This window comes from Cottoperca gobio, chromosome 6, assembly GCF_900634415.1.
Source record: "Cottoperca gobio chromosome 6, fCotGob3.1, whole genome shotgun sequence".
NCBI classification, from domain to species: Eukaryota; Metazoa; Chordata; class Actinopteri; order Perciformes; family Bovichtidae; genus Cottoperca; species Cottoperca gobio.
Genome location: NC_041360.1, coordinates 21,709,551 through 21,731,013, shown reverse-complemented (window position 1 = coordinate 21,731,013; position 21,463 = coordinate 21,709,551). Strand labels below are relative to the sequence as shown.

Sequence of the window (21,463 nt, the reverse complement as noted above, 5' to 3'; positions counted from 1 at the left end):
GCAGCTGTAGAGTGTCAAGTTCTGTGGTCTCAGCTGTGTAGCATATTGATGTTGTTTTATCAGAACAGATCGTTTAGAGCACAGCACTTTCTGAGTTTCTATGGTTTGGACTGAGAATTTTAGGAGATTAATTTTATTATTTGCAGCATTAAAATAAAATGTCAAATTCGATTTGCAAAAAAGATGAATCATGGTCTCGAAAAATAAATTGCTAAGTAATTAGCTGAAAAATAATTCATGCTGTGTCCTTGGAAATACTGTATCTCAGTATGTTAAAAGCAGCGGGCCATGGAAAATGTATTTCCAAGACATGTGCGATCATCTTCGCGAAAATTGTAATTTGCTTCTTCCAAAATGTTTATGTTCTGCTTCGTCTTTTCAGAGGGTGAGAGGTGAAGTGCTATGAAAAGGGTCTTTTTTCCCTAGGTGGAGTCTGCTTATAGAACCCCGACCTCACTCCATGAAAACAAAACGTGAGGAGAAAAATAACCTCAAGGAGAAGCCGTGGCCTAGCCGACCACTGGACACTGAGCAGCACAAAAGCGCGTGTGGGCTGTCCTCGAACTCCCTCTGCCAAATGTCTCCACGTAGAAACCCACTTCCCATAGGGATGTGTCTGTCTCACACGGGCAGATGCAGACACACACACTCGTACGTATAGAAGTGGCATGCGGACAGAAACACGAGGTGAGACGATCAGATAACTAAATGCTTAGTGCTCTCAAAAGCTACAGAATGAGCTTTGCGCACACATGAACACAGACACAAATACAGCAGTGCCTGGGGTTAGACCCATCCCATCGTCTCAGACTGCTGATGCTGTCCTTACTGTAGCTGTGAGGCCTGAGGGCGTCACCGCATAAGTATTAACCTCGCTCATATTTTACAAGCACCGCTTGCTGCTCCAGTCCAACATAAACAGGTGTGCGCGCCAAATTGGGCGTCATTACTCCCCAGACTAATGTCTTGTCTGCTTATATATATATATAGTCAGAACTTTCACTTTAATATCTGTGAATCTGAAGTTATTTACAGTGTCTGTGACAGACATCTTTGAACCTGTTTAGTCAGAGCCACATGTAGGAGAGAAGCTGCTTTTGTTTGGTCAGGGGATTCACACCGAAACTCTTCAATTACAACTTTGTTGCATCTTGCCTCCTTTTTTTCTTGTCATTTCATCACCACGCACAGTCTTCTAAGTTGGACAGTTGATTTCAGTTCAGTTTATTGTGCTCTGCATGCTATTTTGATATGACACCAAAGTGACTGAAAAAGGCCTCTCAGATCTCTACTATCTGCGCAGAATAGACATCACACAGTTCTGCAAAAGACCCAGGCACGCATCAGGAACAGAGACCCACGCTGGCACATTATTGGGACAATACAGTTGCAAATGGATGGAAGCAGTCAGGTAGCGTTCAGAGTCCTCACAGTCTGGGGTCTTGACGATCCCCACTTTGCCTTGTGGTTTATGATGTCACACAGGGCTCTAGCTTTGAATGGCCATGTGTTCCTCACCACTAATATCAAACAGATGATGAGAAACCTCCAAATGATGGTCTTTCACTAAGACAAGCAGTCAAAACAAAGTTAAAGGAACACAGAAAAACACCAAGTGATCACATGAAAAAAGACTATACGTTCATAATTGCTGCAGCCTGTGTTGCGGGCAGCGTTAAACTGTATATTGTGCTCTTCTGCTTTGGTGAGAATTTTAACGTTTTAAATGAGCATTATTTAAGACTAAGGCCTACTAAGAGATGTTTAGTACTTTCATGTTTCTCTATGTTGTATCACCTTAACCAAAAGCCTTCACATCCTGGAATAACAAACAAGATTTAAAGGATTGCCCCAGAATAATCCATCAACCATGGGACCGTAAAAACATCCCTTTTCTCAACTGAGGAGAAGTCTGTAATTGAAGTGCAGCGTCTGGAAGACAACAATCCTTTTCTTCTCACTTGGTATCTGGCTAATCTCAAGCACCAGCTCAGAAGACCTCTGACTCCTCGATGTTACATGTAATCCTTTCATTTGGGCTATTTTTTTATTTTGCCACCCTGGCTTCTCTCCCCCCCCCCACCACCAGATGTGTCTTATCTCTGAGAGGCCGAGCTTCTGATCTGAATGTCCTGTCTCACTTTGCCAAAGTTACAAATTACAAAAGGAGGCAGAATATTACAGCTAATTCTAAGGAATTTGGGAGGGCTTCTGTCACTTCACAAAACAGGGAAGAAAATTAGAAAAGAAATGACTTGGCATAAAGCAATGTTACTCTCAACAATACAAAGCTTGAAACTAAAAGTTTTTTATATGACTTTGGATACGATCCATTTAATTACATAGACAGCCAATATAAATTCTCTTTACAGCAGATAGTAAAAGGTTTTGTCAGCCAAATGAGGAAATCACTTCAAAGGATCGACGTGTTCTGAGCTACTTTAGTGGCTCCAATCATTTTAGTTTAGTTCAGTTTTCTGTCTTTCCTGTTCTCTTCAATCAGTGTCAATGAAAACGGACTCCTTCACATCCTCTTAGGAGTCAATTGAAGCTACCGTGGTTTCCTAAAGCACTGCAGACCCTGATAAGTCTCTCGCCAGTGAACTCTGAATAGCAGGATCATACGATACATTTGCATATAGTTAATGCATTAGCCTTGGCAGACGTAAGCTCCATCCTTTCCAGTGATGTCCGTGTTCACGTTACCTCGCGTCTGGGCCCTGAATTGGAGAAGTTGGTGCGTCGCTCCCAGTGTGAATTAGACCAGAAGCATTAGCTTGCAGAATATATTCCAATGAACTAATGATCCTGACACCCAAACAATAGCTGCTTTAGAAGAGGGCGCACACAGCAGACTCTGTTTATTCTATCTTATATTTTTAATGACAAAATGTTTGTCAGAAACAAATGGATTTATTTTTTCTCAATCCAGGGCATAGTATGGGGAGCTTACGTGGTTCCGGTCCCCAGGGCTTCAGACAACTAACAAAACACATCTTACTTCTGCTCTGATGCCCGCCTACAATGCTTTTCACATACAGGAGGACGAGTGGGAGCGTCCAGCAAATGAATGAAATAGCGTGGCTCTCTTTCACAGACATATACATAGAACGAGCTGGATGGAACCACTGACAGTGCTCATGTCCAAAAATGGTAATTTATGAACAAAAACTGCCTCGAAAAATACAAATCACACCACTTTTAAGGATATAAAGAGTGAAAATGATTAATTTACTATCATGAAACTATTCCTATTTGTTTTTAATATATATATATATATTACCATGCTCTGCACATAGTCTCTAACTTTGGTTCGACAGCTGCTCCTACTTATATAGTGTACCCACTCTTTCTGCAAACCACTCTCAATTAGCTCTTCTCCTAAATAACCACTCTTTTCACTTGCAGCTTCCGGCTACACATGCACCTCCTTGTTTCATCAAGACATCCCATCCATCTCAAAAAAACACCCTGACAAAAGTACTACACTCTTGTTTGTGTGTCTAAAAACAAGAGGCACACTGAGCCACTTCCTATTCACGTCAGGTCATTTGCATGAAGGCCCTCTTCCCATTTTGGTGACTCCGAACGGCTCTGCCAACACGGAGAGAGAGGAGCAGCGCGAGGAGAGGCCCGGGTGTTGAGCCAGGACGATCCCCGGTCCTAAAATCCTGAGTGTCGTGAATCATACCACATCGCGCTTTGAGAACACACAGCTAATATCATCTGCTCTTCCAACCACATCAGAAAATAAAGTGAGGTCGTGAGTTACTGCTGGTGTCACAGGTGGGTGTGACCGAGTCAGACAATTCATCTGGAGACAACAGGCGTCGCTGCTTTTCATCCTTCAATAAAAAAAAACAATTCCAACTTGATGAATAATCATATTTTGCAGGATTACTGGGGATTGTTTTTGTGGGAGGGGGCATTGGTTTTTCACTTATAATGGAAAATAACAGTATTCCATAATTTCCTTCTTGCTTTTTTCCTTCTCTTTCTGTGTTTCTGATCAACTTTCTGCTTGACACAGACATGGAGAAGACGCTCCTTTCCATGCTGGGAGAGATAATTGACTTCTGTTCCGTGCGTGCCACAATCAAGACAGAAGACCACAGCATATTATGAAAATGTGCTGTGTACAAAATAACGTCAGCAAGTCAGCACACTGCTTGATTTATTTATTTTTTGGATTTTTTAATGATTTATGCTCCCTAATGCATTTGCCAGTTACGATATTAAACGTGGTCGGAATGTTTGAATAACAGACTTCTACATAAAAATTGTCTTCGAACTTGGACACACACACACACACACACACAATGACCAGATTTAATGTGTGTGTTTTCCTTCACAGGGAGTGAATTTATGAAAATAATAGCTGTGCATATTTGTTGGAACAGTCGATATGGGCAACTGAGCAGTGAGCGGGAACATTCTTGTACCAACATGTGCTGAACAATCAAATGAAAAATGTGGATTCCTTACTCAGGGTTCAGGGATACACTTCCTTGTATGTTTCATAGTACAATTCATCATTAAAGACACATTAGCTTTGTATGTGTGGACATGTGTTTGCATCCTTGTCAAAGAAAACATGATTATTTGAAATGCCTCCAGTTGGAGTTATTATTTTAATCTATGTCATCAGAAAATATGTCAGAATGAGGTTATATGCTAGATATGTTATATTAATAAGTTACTTTAATTGAGTAAATATGCAAATCTATATGCATGACAACTGTGTTTGATCCATCTGAGTAGCCCCCTCTACTGAAATAAAATAAGTTAAAGACTGATGCACTTACAAAACACTAATCATGCAAAGTGCACGACTATCCGTCTCCAAACCTCTAAAAATGTCCGGTTATTATTAATGTGCAAAAGTTATAATACATTCTAAACGTATTAATCAATATGTAAACCAAAAGATAAAACTTGTATAGTCCATAAAACCTCACATGACCTTGAATAATATGGTAGATTAAAGCTGAATAGACGGAAACAACATGAATATGTCAACACAACAAAAAGTGGTTATAACATAAAGTGACACAAAGCACTGCACATTCTCAGACCAAGTCTTAGCCGCTGGTTCGTTTAGCCTCTTTCACACTGCGTGAATTAATGGAATCATTTGAATCGTTTGAACATTTCCCCTATGCACTTTCTTGGAGCACGTAGCTGTTTTTTTTATTATAGTTTCGGCGCTCATTCCTATCAATTATGATAACATTGTACTTACCAAGTTAACACCAATTATCGGGGAATGCTGAGACTAAAAAGGAGGTTTGGCGAACAGTTGATAGACTGTTTGAACTTTGACCCATTGTACTTGAACTCATTATAATTTACATTTTGTCTTTACCACCTAAGTGGTTTAGACAATCTGGGTCTGCCCGACATCGTTTTATTAATGTGGTCCCAGATCTAGAATTACTTCGGTGAGTACAATGTTATTAGAGGCTAACTGATAGAAATGATGACCAAAACTCCTAAAATAACATCCAAGTAACAAAGTGGGATTATCATTTGCAGTGTGAATCATCCGACCAAAGTTAGCCTCATGTTAACAGAAACAAGTAATACTATGAACTATAATCTGGCAGCATATCAGGCTAAATAATAATAATAATAATAATAATAATAATAATAATAATAATCTCTTGTATAGGTTTAGTTAGCTCTGCTATTATATGCATGGGTGTGTAGTTGTAACTAGTCATCAACTCCACTGATCACAGCTTCACAGACATTTTGAAATGAACTCATCAGAATCTCTTTTTAAATTAAAGGCAGACTGTAGGTTCATGTCCAACTGATATTTCAGCAATGAGCTGCCAAACTGAGTCAAATGGGAGTTTATTTAGTTCTCATGAGTCGTATCTGAATAGAAAAGATCAGTGCAGCACTCGACAACACATCCAGCAACATATCAGCTTTTTGTTTAATGAATTGAGGAAGGATCTCTGCAGTTAAATGAGTTTTCTTGCTACTGTCTATTAACTGAAATTGCAAAAGCATCCAAATAGATGTTACCGCTCGGGGGGGAGGGGGTGGGGGGCAATGACTACAAACAAACTATTCTACAGTAAAAAAAAAAAAAAGAAAAAAAAAGAACCAAGTTGAATGTGAAACACACAGTAATGACGTTTTTTGTTGTTGTCAATACACCAATAGCTCTTTTTTTTTTTCAAAGAAAATATGAGATGTTTTAGGGATGATGGGGGGGGGGGGGGTCATTTTCTTATAGACACACATTTTCAGTCAGAGTTTCTAAAAAGTATTTTTCTTTACACTTAGTACAAAAAAGACATCTCTACCCGTTAGTGCTTCGTTTTAAGATACTATAACATAAATAAACAATTTATTTTCAGTGTTCAGAACAGACAGTTCCAGTGTGACTGGAAAACTAACATACTCCACCATATTCCAGTTGGCAGCAGAGGGTTTAACAGAGTTCTCCACTCAGATTTTGGCGCACCCCAACGCACCATACTTACAAAATGTTCTTCATTTCTACAAACCTCCAACATTAGCCCCAGCACAATTTGGGGGGTCATTCATGTCAAGATTCACTTTTTTTGAAAATACGACAAAACCCTTAAAAGTTTTCAATCAAAGACTTGACAAATCTTTCCTAGTCACCCCTCATCAGCTGCTGTCATTTTGATCAACTCCCAGGTTACTGTGTTTCATCTCCATGCACGAGTCTCTTGTGAATTTAACAATTTACAAATCCCAGAGTTCAAAGCACAGTTCCCACGAGGGCATTATTCATCACCTGTAGTCCCAACTTCCCTGCGGATACATCAGTACATGAGCACAATCTCTATGTGACAGTAAAGTTCTGGGGTATAACCTACTGATATTTAGCATTTACTTTCTGAAAAGAAATTAGATAGATTCTGCTGTGCAAAACGATGCCACGAAGAGCTGATAGTGTAAATTCCATTCCTTTATTTTCAAAATCTCTCACTGGTCCACGTCACACTTTTATCTCGCTCGCTTGAGTCTTCCTCGTTCAGCTAGTCCTTGGCGCCTCACTTCCTGGCACTGAGTTCCTCGGCTCCTTATTTGCAGGTAAACACCTCCGTCCTCTCACTGCACGTGTTGCACTTGACAAAGCAGCACCACTGGAACTTACAATTGCACTGCCACACTTTGGTGTACTGGTGTGTATTGTAGCCCCGCCCGCAGCACATAAGGTCGCAGCCGTCTGTGTGTGGCGAGGTGCGGTTGCACAGGCGTCCCTGGGTGCCCACGCTCCCCGTGGCTGCGTCCTCCTCGCAGTAGTTGGGCGACCTCTCGATGTAGACGAGGTCTGTCTCCATGGGCTTGCGGTAGCCCTGAGTCTGCTTCACCTTGAGGTGGGTGGGCTGGCGCAGTCGGCTAGCCCGGACTACCTCCACGTGCACGGCTTCGTTGAACTTGTCCTTGAGTACGTAGCCAATCTCTCGGAACTTGGGAAGTGTAGTCCAACAAGTTTTGGTGGTGCAGGAGCCCGAGACGCCATGGCACTTGCACTCTAGCTTCATCCTTTCTTCTAGTACCTGGAGAGTGAGAGAGAAAACAAAACAGTTGTAGAACTGCAGCCAATATAGACATGAAAGTAGACTCCCAAAATTCCCAAATGTGTCTTTACAGAAACAACGCCTTAGTCACTCAAGATACTCTAAATAACTGAGCGCTCTCCTCCCGTTAGTGTCTAGTTTGAAGTGCCGCTTTGCACCATAGCTAGGCGAAAGAGTACCGAAGCTAAGCGAGGCAATTTAGTCTCTCCCGCCACCATCGCCCCCTTCTGGCGTAGCTTGTAACTGCATCTCACATTTGTGGATTTCTTCTGTATTTTCCTTTTGGATGTGCATTTAAAATATGTGTTTACAGAGTAAGTTATGCATGTTTGAAAATTGTCTGTGGATAGTAAAATATTTGTGGATCCTGGAACACATCTGTGGATTGTCTTCTGGGAGCTACGTAAAATAAAGCCCAACGATAACTTTCATAGAGATGATTTGTTTTTTGTGTGTAAAAACTGTGTTGGCAGAGGGGCATTTCTTATCTGCAACCATGCTTGTAGTAAGTGGTGATTGTGCTGGCGGCTTATACAGTAAATTCAGTGAATTTATGCCAAAGGTACTTAAATCAAATCAAAACCTGGCTGAAGTGCCGAGTGAGACAGATCTCTGTGAAGTAGACAAATCCAAGCATATCTGAATTCTCAGTCATGGATGACATGCAGTTTCATGTCCTGAGGGAGGGAAAATTGCACTTACTGGTAATATTCCATCCTGTAATTGTATCTACCTTCCCTAAACCACATCAATAACAGAGACAAATAAACATGGCTCTCATGAAACTATCTATCATCTCGGATCATTTGGATCTAGATTATTGTGTCATTAATTGTTGCACATGCAGTACAAAACAAAGACAAACTCAATTAATTGTTTACAGCTGGACCAGAGACTTGAGGTTTATTTGACTGCTTCAACAATGTGATAAATAGAAGAAAGCAATGTCGCCACATGTATGAAAGTAGATCACAGTTATAGATTCAGATGCTTTTAGTCAAAGAGTCATTTTAAATGCAATAATGTCAAAGTTTTTAGGTTATTCCCTTACTCAGACTTGGACTTAATTTCTCTTTGAGGTTATGTCCAACATATGGTACACAGGGCAGAATGTCTTCTCCTTGAGGCCTAATCCTGCGGCATATGGGAAATATTGTGCGCTGTCGTCAGTATTTAAGTGTCAATCCTTTGCCCCGTGGGACTAAGAAAGTAAAAAAACCTCAAAATAAAAACTGTACCCTCTTCATTTTCAACTGTTGTCAAAGGCAAAGGAACAGAGGAAAGAGGGGGTGGAGTTCGAATGGGTCGAGTTAACACATCTGTAATAGTCCTGACATGACTCCTTTAACCAAATTAGGAACCCCCCCCCCCCACTTGCTTGAACGAAATGTGTGTCTTTGTTGTATAAAATGTAAGTTTGGTTGGCAGGGCATTTTTCCAGTGCAGCTTTTTCCTGGCACCTCGCCTCGCCAGAAGCACAAGTCATCATTTCTATCAGACACTTACAGAATGTACACAAGAGTTGTTCAATATCTCTGTCTGTCTTGTCCACGGATTCATGTGGTCCCAGTTTCCCGATTTGAGGACATTTGATTGAAAAATCATGAGCTCCGCCGACTTCATAAAAGCTTGGGTCAGCTGTCAATCTCCCCTCGCATGTTGACTCAGAATGAGGATTTCCAAAAATGTATAGCGCAGGAACCACAAGGAATGCCCGGCATAAAGGACTCTGACAGATGCATGGAAACATTTACTTAAACTGTGTCCATCAAAGCCTCCGGTCGGTTACTAATTAGTCCAATATGGCCAGATTCCCATCGACAGATCACTTGTCAAACACATAGCCCCGACACGCGATGAAAGAGACCCGGGTGATTCACTGGGTGTTCTTTTACATTCGGGTTCGTCAAGGAATCTATTGGAATTATGGTTTTCTGTTTCAACAATGCTTCTTATCAAGGATTAGAAAAACAATCTCAGCTGGATCCCATTGGAGGAACTTCATTGCTCATCAGGATCATTTTCATCAGCCTGTTTGTTTTGAATATATCGGTGGTGAGACTCTTCTTTTATACAAAGTTTCATGGCACATGGTGGCACGTGATAGAAGAATGAACTGACCTCATCTGCAGTGGACAGGGGGAACAAACAGGATCTAGAAAACGTACACGTAAAGTATTCTCCACCATAAAGATAGCCCAGCAGAAAGGGAAACATAATCTTCTGTGTTTTCAGATTAAATAACCGACCGAGGGTATTTTAAGCGTCTCGTATGCAGACAAATTTTTTACACTGTTTGCACTAAACTACATACATATATGTGTCTGTTGTCCAAATCTGATGGCACTCTTTCGAGGTTTTCCCGGGCTACATGCAAATCATGGTCTGAACTCCAATCCAAAGCCCGGTGGTAATCCACCAGAAGCTGTTTGGTATCTGCCAAGAACGCAAGAAAAACACCAACTTGTGCACTGTAGCAGTTTCATTAACAGTAAGCTATAATGATGAGCTAGCTAAATGCATGTGGGGAATCACATTTAAGGACTATGAGCTCAGACCTCTGTATCTTTAAAAAAAAAAAAAAGCCTCTTCCAGTCTAAGAGAGATTTCGGCTTCTTACTGTCTCAGCAAAGAGGAAATCTGACTTTTGCACATCGTCGTAGAATCCGAGTTTCCGAGCCCCAGAGTGAGAACAGCAACAGTGCCAACTCCAACCCTGACAGTCCAACATGCCAGCACCCTGGCATGCAGCACAGACCCTATCAGTCTGCTGTGTTAACACCGGCATTGTCGGCCTGCTTTCACACCCTGAATAGACGCAGTCAAATGGCAGTGACATGTTTTGGTATTGTGCAGAGAACTGCAATAATATCCTGTTCCTGACTTTACACTTCATAATTCCATGAAAGGAAGAAGGGGATGGCAGTCCTCCATCTGGCAAACCATTGGCCAGGCCCCATTTTCCCAGTGGACACGATAAAGCCCAAGTTATTAATTAGACCCATTTGTCAACAAAACATCTCTCTTTTTTCTTTCCTCCACGACTGTTCTAGGGTGACTAATAGCAAACAAACATGTCCGTGATGAAGTTTGCCAACGCCAAAATAACAGACGCCCTCTTAGAATGAAAAGATATATCAATAATTGGCTGAAGCAAAGCAAGCTGCTGAAAGGCTAACTGGGTGATCAATCAATAAGCAACTGGGTCAATCACAGTCCTTTTATCACATGACTGTGGGGCCTTTTAGCTCTTTATCTGGGACTGTTTACTCTTCTGCAAAGGAGCATGCACACATGTATGCTTCCATGCATGAACACAAGCATGTGTGTCAAGTATCGAGTCATAACATTTAAAATCATCAAAATCTCACTTAAAGGATAATTCCACTTTATTACAACTTGGATCATGTTGGCCATGGTTTCTATGGCTTACGATAACATTGTACTCACCAAAGTAAGTGAGATATGGGAGCACAGCAACATTGCTACAACAAATTGGAGCATGAACCATGAGCAGTAAAACAATCTGCCAACCTGTAAACAAACACGATTGTCTAAAATACTGGATTTGGAGATAAAAACTAAAGTGGGGCCCAAATATGTTGTTAATAATCCCTCATTGCGCAGGAAGAAAAATGCAGAAAGTACGATACAGTAGGTCAACATTAAACGAGAAAGTCTGACTGTAAATGTGATGGATGTTTTTAACACACAGTTTGAGTTTCATAACTTTGGCTATGCTTCTTGTCCTATCTGACTTTAGCAAAGTCACTACATTCCTAGATCTCAGCAGTTCAATTGGTGTGTACAATGTTATAATTTATTGATAGGAACAATGGCCAACTCCACAAAAATGTTATCCAAGTTGAAATAAATTAGAACTACCATTTAAATCAAGCCATTATTCTTAAAAGATGGAATGAGTTGCTCAATTTCACAATATCCATCATTTTCGTTCATTCATAAAAAAAAAACGCATTTCAAAAGAGTTCTGAGATTCCTCCGTACCTTTCTCCCTGCCTCGTTGTTATGCAAGTTCATCAGGCGGCGAGGGGTCTTTTTAATCTCGCGGGCATCCACGAAGCGGCGAGAGAACTCGATTCCGTACTTGATGTCAGCCGAGCAGCCTCCCCACTTCCAGCCTTCCTCCTGATTGTAATACCCCTGCTTCTCCCGGTCGCAGCCGCACTGGCTCAGGTTGCCCTGGCTGCACGCTGCTGTGATGGCGTGGGCCACCCCTGCCGCTGTGATGGCATAGGTGAAGGCTGCTTCCCGACTGCCTGCAAGAGGAAAAAGAGGTTTGTAGAGATTAGATATTAGCAATGAGGAGATCATTTTAAATGAACTGTTGTATTTCTTTCATCTTTACTATAGCAAAAAGCAAAACCAAGTACACAGTTCATCTTTAGCACCCACCACAAGCATTAAAGACCCATGTACACATATGACAGTTACACATCCTACCTTTGTTTAGAGAACATTAAACCCGGCTGTATTTTGTATATCAGCTCCAAAAAGCTTCCAAAGTTGTTTTAGCGAGATTTATTTTGCATGCTTTTCATAATGTGAGCATGTGAGTCCTTCTTTGGGCTGACCATGGTCACCTTCATCACAGCAAACCTCCAACACGCCACTCCACTCCCAGTATGAGTTGCAGCAGAGATTTTGACTTTGATAAACAGCAACAGAAAGTCTGCTCCTTCGTCTTGATAAGCTACCAATGTTTCCATCCCTTTTCCTAAACAGCTTCCCTCCTGCACCTTGGTAGAAATGTGGTCGCATTTCCGACCGCAAAGTCCTTGAGCCCAGCCTGCCGAGAGTGCAGTGTTGGAATTCCAGTGTGGGGAGAGCTGGTCTAGGTGCTGTCCAAAGTGCTGAATTCCTCTATGGGAGCACCTTGTACTGCTGCCTACACGGCAAACAGCTGGGGGCTGCAGGTCTGGCTGCTTCACTCACAAGAGGGGAGACATTCTGGGGAGCATGAGCCACATGGTACCCAGACTGCAAAAGATCAGCAGCTAAAACCTAAACAGAGATGTGTGTGTACCTGTGCTGTGTGTTGTACTGAAGTGCATCTTATAATTCCAATGTATGTTATTTCTATGTTTTCATCTGATCATGTGACGATCAAGTTGAAAGCAAGTTTGATTTTGTCTTGTGGAAACAAAGTTAATTGACTAATTGTTTAGTTTATGAAATAGGTAAAACCCCAGAGCCCAATGTGAGGTCTTCAAACTGCCCAAATCCCAAAACATATCCAATTTAGAATGATTCAAAACTGCAAATCCTCACATTTGAGAGGCTGGAACCAGCTGATATGTTAAATGTTCCCTTGATAAATGACCTAAAAGACCTTTTCAGCTCACAGAGAAAGAAACAAATAGAATAGAATAGAATCATGTAATCATATAACAGTTTCTTTAATATATCAATGATGGATTTGAGAGGAAGCCAAAGGACGACGGTACAAATGTAGCCAAAAGGTTGATAACAATACCCTTACCATACCATTCCTTTCTCTTTCTAAATATCTCAGAGTCCTCTACTACTCTCCTAATGGCTACAGAGGGCCGGCTTAAAAGGCCTCCCCTGGTCTAAAACAGACTGTGGGCTATTACAACCTCAGTCTCCCTTCAACTGGCAGTAATCTGGAAGCGGCCGAGCAGCAGAAACGAGGCTAACCGCAGAGCAGAGAGGAATGTCTTTTGATGTATGTTGTGTAATGTACTCTGTTGCAATTATTTGAGTCTCTCTAGGTAAAATGCGTTTTTTTTTCTGCACTTCAGACAACCAAAAGCTCCTTGACAATTTAGCATTTCCTCAATGGCTTTCAGAGAAACAGCTAAAAAAGCTTGTCAGATCAGTTTGGCAACAAACTTCACTTGATTACGTCAGATCCAAACAGTAACTCCAGTGTTCTGGACATTGTAACTCGATGTCACTGCGGAGGATTTGGGTGTGAAGAGCAAAGAATATATCAAACCTTCTGTGGTCAGAGCTTCTGCAGAGACAGATGTATTTGTAATATCTAGTAACAAGAACTGTTATGATCTTTGATGAATGAGTAATTTGCTGAATGTGAACCAGTTAAATCGTATCGCACTGTATTAGACTATTTGGCTGTAACATGCTCAAACATGTCTTTGTCAAATTATTGGATTTTAAACAAATATACAAAACTGTCTGAGTGCAAAACATTCAGTACCTACAATAAATAAACTGTCAGATACTGCAGACACAGTCGCGTCCACCAAAAACAGGATGAATATCCTAAAAATGAGCAAACGGAGGCAATGTTTACATCTGCAGCAGCAAAGTACAACAATAAAGTGGAAATTATAAGGGAATAAAACACAAAAATGCCTCAGTATGGCCTGTGTAATTTTGACTGACCAAATAAACTTTTAACAATTTAAAAAGTTACTAGATGTAAAAATCGTTTGCTTATTTTACCGTATTTAATGGGCCAAGACAGTGCGGTCAAATAGAGCCAAGGCTGCAAGCGTCAGCTGGAGTCTTGCCTTGGCATGACTGCTTTGCATAAAGCTGAATAGTAAAATGCACTTATCTGTTTGGGTTTATATTTTTGCCTATTGCCTAATTTCATGGAGCTTTTTTTGTATTAGCTCCTTCTAAATAAGCTGCTTATATGAAGTCATTTGCAGCTGTTTTTTATTTCATTTCCTCGTCTTTCTTCAGAGGGATTTCTTTTTTGCACCTCTTATTCTAGTCTCAGGGGCATTTTCTGAACTCTCACAGACGTTTTCACCCAAAGCCTCTGTTAATTTCCTATCTTGGCACTGGTGCTGCAGAGCTAATACCACGGCCACAGGTTTGCCCGGTGGGGACTGACTCACAACCACTTGCTTCTTTGGTTAGCAGCAGAGCTGTGCCCCACGAGCTTGTGGTAACAATGTGCTGCCCCCACCTCACACACATGCACAGATGAAGGCGCGCAACCAGAACGCATGTGCATTAACACGCACACATATGCGCGCAAATCCTCAGTGACCGGCCACATAATAAAAATACACAACACACTCACACACACACACACACACACACACACACACTGTTAAAAACACATTTGCACATAGACGCACAAACAGAGCGTCGCTGTAATGTTTAAAACAGGATAAAGGCAGTTTCCAGAGAAAGGGTGGTTCCCTGAGCCATAGATGCTCGCCCATTTCTGGGCCCATTGAGTTGTGCTGCTCATGGGGAAAATGATGATGATGGGGCTTGTACTGGTTGTCACCCCCTGGTGGGTCTGGCACTGCCAAGGCTCTGCCTGGCCATAATGAAAGCCAATTACGCAAGCTATGGAACTGTGGCCGTCAAGACCCTCTTTTTTCTTTGTGCAATGAACCAAAGAAGACATCGGAAATCAGATTTCTTAAATATGTTGTCCGCTGGGTATAAGCGTTCAATCTCCCCCTTGCCGACATGATCACATTATGTGTGACAATGCTTTAAATCAAAAACATAAAAACTCCAATCAAAGCTTTCACTGCGTACAAATGCAGAGTTATGCTTGAACTGCAGTCAGGTTTGAATTCAAGCAAGAAGGCATGATGAAAAGAGAATGCGTCTCGGTGAACCCGAGGTAAAAGAAATGAAGAGTTCACTGAACAAAACAAATATATTAATACAACCACAACCAGGAAACTCCATATTTCATTAAACAATGCTCTGTTGTCTTGTGTTGGATGTTGTGTGTGCCGCATCATTGTACACCCGTGCCCTCAGGAAAAAAGGCCCAGCTTTGCTGAACAGCCGTGCGGTTGAGGAGAAAAAGCACCCATAACAGCCGCTGAAAGCCCTACAGAGGCTGGCCCCAGAGTCCTGACAGCCCTCCAGGAGGAACCACCCTGGGATAGCCTCGCTAGCTGCCAGTGGAAAATTGGAGTGACCAGAAAAACCTCAATGAACTTGGAAACATCCAGGAGAGAAGAATGGGGGAATATTAAACCAGATGTCTAATGGAGTTTAGTGGCAAGTGTCTGCTACACTATCCAAGAAAAGGAGGGTAGAAGAGGATCGGCCGTGCTTCAGTCGGAACAGGTACGGAAGCGTAAATAAAAAACACATCCTGCTAGGCACTAAAAGCAGAGATGCAGTGAAAGCTACTGACTCAGTATGCCTCGGCCTTCACATTAACTGACCACACCACTTTGGACATCGGCCCCCGCTGCAGTGGCCCGTCGTGTCTTTTGACCATCGGCCGAAACTGGGACACAAAAAGAAATCTCTAGATGTAGTGGCTCGCCGCTAAAACGGCAATCTGTGTTTAGAGCCGGAGGCAGGCACACCGCTAGACACATTTCACATGACACAGCGCAGGAGATTTACAACCGAAAACACTATACAGCCAAGGGAAAATATATACCAAAGGGACTCGGACACAAGGCCGTGGAGGCCACTGCTCTGTCCAAAAAAAACCCCAAGTCAAATAGTTGTGTGCCTGTAGATAAGGGTTGAAATCTAAACTGAAGTTATTTTTCTAGCTGGTGAGAAAACACATTTATATTCACACGTATACCTTACTTTCTGAATACTATCTTGTTGTTCTTGGTAAGTAGGATGATTAAACTCACCTGTACGGCGTAGCTACTGTATATATTGAGCTACTCACAACCAGATTCCAATTCCTTTGTTTTTTTTGGAAAGGACAGATACAACTTAATTACTGCAAAGGTGAGGATGTAGCAAGAGGATAGAAGAAGAAATGCAGCTGATGAAAGGGGCTGGAGAGAAGTAGTTTAGGCTGGAATACTGGTGGGGGTCTTGCCAAGCAACAGGAAAACACATGTATGCACACACACACACACACACACACACACACACACACACACACACACACACACACACACACACACACACACACACACACACACACCGGCAAAGCCCAGCAGTGCAGTTGAATGGCCTCTCCACACAAGCCAAGCCTGTTGGTGGAGCAGTGAAGGGGAAAGCTTTTTAAAGGCCCCCTCATCCCGGACATGCACTCCCACCCCGGGGACAGAGGAGGGTTTGGATTGCATAAGAAATGACATCTCAACAACACAACGATACACTAGAGTTTTAGAGATTCATATCCATTAAGCACAAGGACATCCTGTCGCGGACAAATGGCACTGCAGCCAACAAAGGGGAAAGTGTCACCTGCTGGTGGCCGGGGGTCTTTACACTTGTGGTGATGTTGACTGACAGTATATTACAAACAGGGCAGGAAACACAGCAGTTGAGAATTCCCAAAACTAACAACCACTTTTCCACCAATTACACAGCAACTACTTTTTAAAGGTGGACGGGGAGATAACCAAAGCAGCTGCGATTACAGTTTCTGGAGCCGCATGTTGATTCGCCGACTTTAAACTAAATCCTGTTAAAAGGTTTTTCTACTTATTCCCGCTACTCTCACTGCCTTGCTGCACTTCCGCTCTGCTAATAAAGTGGAAACCCTAAAGCACAAGAAAGTCCTTACTCTTCAAAAAAGGAAAAAAACAAACTTTATAGAGCAAGATAAATTCAAAATATGAAACATATAACCAAAAAACGTTTTGCAAGAAAAAGGAATGAAATAGAAATGTGAGATACTTCAGCACTAATTGAATGTTTAAGTTCATGCACACTCTATTAAAAAAGTGTTTTTTCCTTACTGTACGTATGTAATAAAGTTATGACACCCAAAACCCTCAAAAAACAAGCTCTAAGCAATGCCTTGCCGGCGCTGGAACTGTGTCTCCAGGGCCCCATGGAAGGGGAAGAAAGTTGGAGGAAAACCCCTTGCTTTGTATACCAATCACTGAACTGACTAATGCACTCTCTACTACTGTTTTCCGTTCCGCTTTATGTACCGTTGCTATGAACATATGCTCCCAGCAAATTATAGAAAAAGTTGTGGTCTGTGAGGTTTGCAGCTTGAGGAATTAGCACAGTCTTGTTCCTGTACAATAAAATAATATTGTTTTACCAGAACTAGGCTCCACATTCTCAGTGTACTCACATCATGGAGCTGGGGAAGTGACACGCTTTGGCACAGCCGCTTACTGTAGGGTCCCGAGTTTGATTCATATAATAAGGACGGCTTTGAGCAGTAAAGCTAAAACAATTATGAGGGTATTTAAAGTTGCCGGTATTAAATGCTGAGAATTTAAGTAAGCTGCCTCCCAGGCATAGAACATTGGGCTGGCAGAAAACATCTCACGAGCATCCTTTTTCTTCCCTGAGCTCCCTGAGGTGGAGATAAAGCTTTTTGACTGAATACCGAGACTTGCTAAAACAGGCACAAATCCTTCTTCCCACCCTTTCATCCTAATAATGAGACCGAATCAGGACCTCACCTGCTCAGATCATGGAAATGTGCGTCTGTATGAGCTGTGCACGGTAATCATCAAGTTCATTTGAGGACAGCGTCGAGGATTTTCCTCAATTTCAATCCCATTTGACTTTGTTTCATCTTCAATGGAAACATATTTACTGAGATATATATCAATCCCGCATCATATCATTGAAGATATCATTATCATCATCACTATAATCAGCCAGTCAAATATGCCACTGATGACATGTTTCCTTTCTCATCACAAAAGAAACCTCCAGACCTAACATTTCCATATTCGTTGATATTCATCAAACCCTCAAATGAACCTCATGGTTTCTTCACGTCCTCTTCTCCCTCTTCTACCGGTGTCTCTACGCTTCAAGCCCACTAACTCTCGCTCTCTCTCTCTGCGCTCTCACCTAAGTGGGCCAGTAGCGGTGTGATTGTTGGCACATGTAAATGTCCAGTGGCGGCCCTGCGTGTAGAGAATACAGTGATCGGCCTGGGATTGTGTGGAACAAAGCGCGCTGTGAGATTACAGTTGATCCTCTCGCATCCTGTTTCCTCCTGCGTCTAGCAGCACTGGCAGACACAGACAGACGCAGATCCCACCGATAACACAGCGGCGTGGGGAGGGGAGGGGCTAACGACTCACACGTATACACACACACACACACACACACACACACACACACACACACACACACGGGGGCCCGAGGGTCCACAACGACCCCGGGCCACGTCAGCAGACAGACGGTGGGTGGGCAGGAGAGAGAGAGAGAGAGAGAGAGAGAGAGAGAGAGAGAGAGGGGTGAGGGAAAGGAGAGGGACCCCAGCTCCCGACACACCCACACAGTCTGAGACAGAGACAGAGCTGATGAATGAACAAGGGGCCTGGCGATGATAGCACTGTTTGGTCGCGTAGGACGAGAGGCCCCACCCTAGATACAGACACATGTTGTGGGCAGGGGATGTGAGGCGAAACATTGGGAGAAAAAGAGTAAGAGATGACCTTTACCAAGCCGTGATGACCGCAGCCCACACACTGTAGAACAACAGCACATCAGACTCTCCTATCTGATAAAAGTTAGGGGGAACCATCCTACACATTGGAACACACACACACACACACACACACATATATACGACTGCTCTGTTTTCTCTGGACTCACATGGAGGAGGACAGACAGGATTACGGCTACCCACATGATGATGGGCTGAAAAACAGGCCTTTTATCCACCGCCGTTCCACCATAGCACAATGCACGCATCATTTCCACGCTGTTATCTGCAGAGCATCAAGTCCTCGGCTGCCTGGGAGTGAATCTGCAGTTTTGCTAGTCGCTTCGGCACTTCGATGCATCGGAGATATTTGATCTTTTTAGCCTCGATTTAGCATCCTTTTATAATAACGACAAATAGTTTTTTTTTTATCTACACAGGATAACAGAATTGGGGGAATGATTACATATCTGAAAGGATAACCACAACGAGCATGAAGGGTTTAAAACCAACACAAAACTAATCCCACAAAGGGAAAGACCTCGGCGGCAGTGAGATCATTGATGGTACTTTGGGAGAGTTCACCAGTGTCAAAGTACACAATTGTGTGCTCTTGAAAAAAAGGGTAGCGTCGTAGTTGGAGTCTCCCTCCCTGCGACGATAGCCTTTAAAACATAAGAGGCAAAGAAATCTGTTTAGTTTATAGATCTTTCTTCAGGCACCGGGACGACGCAGCCGGTGGCTACAGTTACACTGTACGAATGACTTATTTGCGTTCGAGGAAAGAATGTTTATCCTGTAGTTGATATTTAACTTCAACGTCAGTTTCTTTGAGACGGCATCACATGATTTAAAAGGAGTTTGTTGAAAGGTTCAGCATTGCATTTCCTTTTACTTTGTCAAAATGAGGAAACAAAGCATGAATGGAACCACATGGTCATCTGAAAAGACTTTCTCGTCCGTTCATTATTAGCCTTAGGTTGGACTGTGATGTTGTACTCGCATTCTGCGGGGATATGATTTCACCACAAATGACCATCAACTGATTCCGAGAAGGGGAAGGAGCTCCGCCAATGCATTTATAATCTGAAAGTATTTTGTTGTCGTCAAACCAGGAGCTTGTAGTGCAGCGTATGAGAGGGGAAATGCTGGACATGTCGGGGAAAAGCAAATAAATGGCTATTTTAAGCCAGAGGGTCGTAATGATTAACTACGACTGCCACTGTCATTTATTTTATATTTCACCTGATTTGATGTATCAAATCATTGTAACTCATTTTTCGCCTATGAAATCTGCCGTGAAGCCGTCTGTCATCTTCTGTTTTACAGAATAGGTTGTCTGCCAATAAGTCGAGAGACGACATGATGTGCATGATGTGAAATATGTGGTTAACATTGTGAATTCAAACCAAACTACTTGTTTAGGCTGCTTTTTTTTCGGGAGGAAGGCAGTCTGGTTACAACATTAAAGTGATCTGAAATGCCTGTTGCGGACAATTTGATTGACACCACAATGATTCTCAAATAAAAGGCAAAGCCGCCTTTGATCTTTTTAATTTAAGAATGTGGGGTGAATATTTTCTGCTGTTAGTTTAAGGCAGGGGTGTCAAACATAAGGCCCGTGGGCCAAAACCGGCCCGCCAGAGGGTTCAATCCGGCCCGCGGGATGACTTTGCGATGTTTAAAAATGACAAAGAAGACATTAACTGCAAATTTTCAAGCTGTTTCAAATTTGTCCACTAAATGTTTTGTCAGTAGTAATGCGTGTATAATGTGTAAAAGATAAACTGAAGCTTAATATTGTTGAAATTGCACTAAATCTTACGTTTTGTAAAAAGATAGTTCATTAAATGTGAACATTTTCAGAATGTACTTTTTTGCACTAAAGCAAAGGGAAAGTGTTTCCTTATTTATAGGTTATTATGATATGATTCTACTGGTCCGGCCCAATTGAGATCAAATTGGGCTGTATGTGGCCCCTGAACTAAAATGAGTTTGACACCCCTGGTTTAAGACTAAATCTAGTGCATCTACTGTTTCTAAAACATTGCATCCAAACATGCAAAACCTTCAATCTTCTACAGATTTAAAAGGTTATGGAATGTACAACACTAAACCAAAATCCCAAAACTTCTATCAACCACATCCTCTTTGTACTTATCCTCCTCCGCTGTTTAAACTGGAGATACAAAAACCGACCTCAGCCCTGAGTTATGTCTGACTCTATCTTTGCGTAAGTGACCTTTCCCCTCCTCTGACAGGGAGCTCTGCTCGAAAGGAGTTCAGCATCTCCAGCTCCCGATCAAGTATGTGCCTGTCCGGGAGTTCTTTCCACACAAGCGGTTTTCAATGAACCTGCTGACTTAAACATCCTTTATCTGACTTGACGCTGGTTTGGCCCCTGAAGCCCTGCAGTCCTGGCAGGTGGATCGGCCCCTGCCTTCACCACACTCTGAGCTGGGTACGCGAGGGAGGGAGGGAGGGAGGGAGTGACTGGGAGGTGATACTATAAAGGAGGATGGGAAAATACAGACATGAACACACCCTCTATTCTCCTCCCCTC

At 42.3% G+C, this 21,463-nt stretch overlaps 1 protein-coding gene across 2 annotated transcripts in view; it reads right to left on the bottom strand.

Annotated features, from left to right (window-relative positions):
• Positions 1–6,220: 6,220 nt before the first annotated feature.
• Positions 6,221–21,463, bottom strand: part of wnt7bb (wingless-type MMTV integration site family, member 7Bb) — a 28,589-nt gene continuing 13,346 nt past the window's right edge. For both annotated transcript variants that reach the window (XM_029433783.1, XM_029433782.1), the window contains exons 3-4: positions 11,580–11,851; positions 6,221–7,550 (exon numbers count right to left, since the gene is read on the bottom strand). In XM_029433783.1, the coding sequence (XP_029289643.1) occupies positions 7,071–7,550; positions 11,580–11,851 (752 nt within the window). In that variant the 3' untranslated portion in view covers positions 6,221–7,070. The remainder of the gene's footprint in view (positions 7,551–11,579; positions 11,852–21,463) is intronic.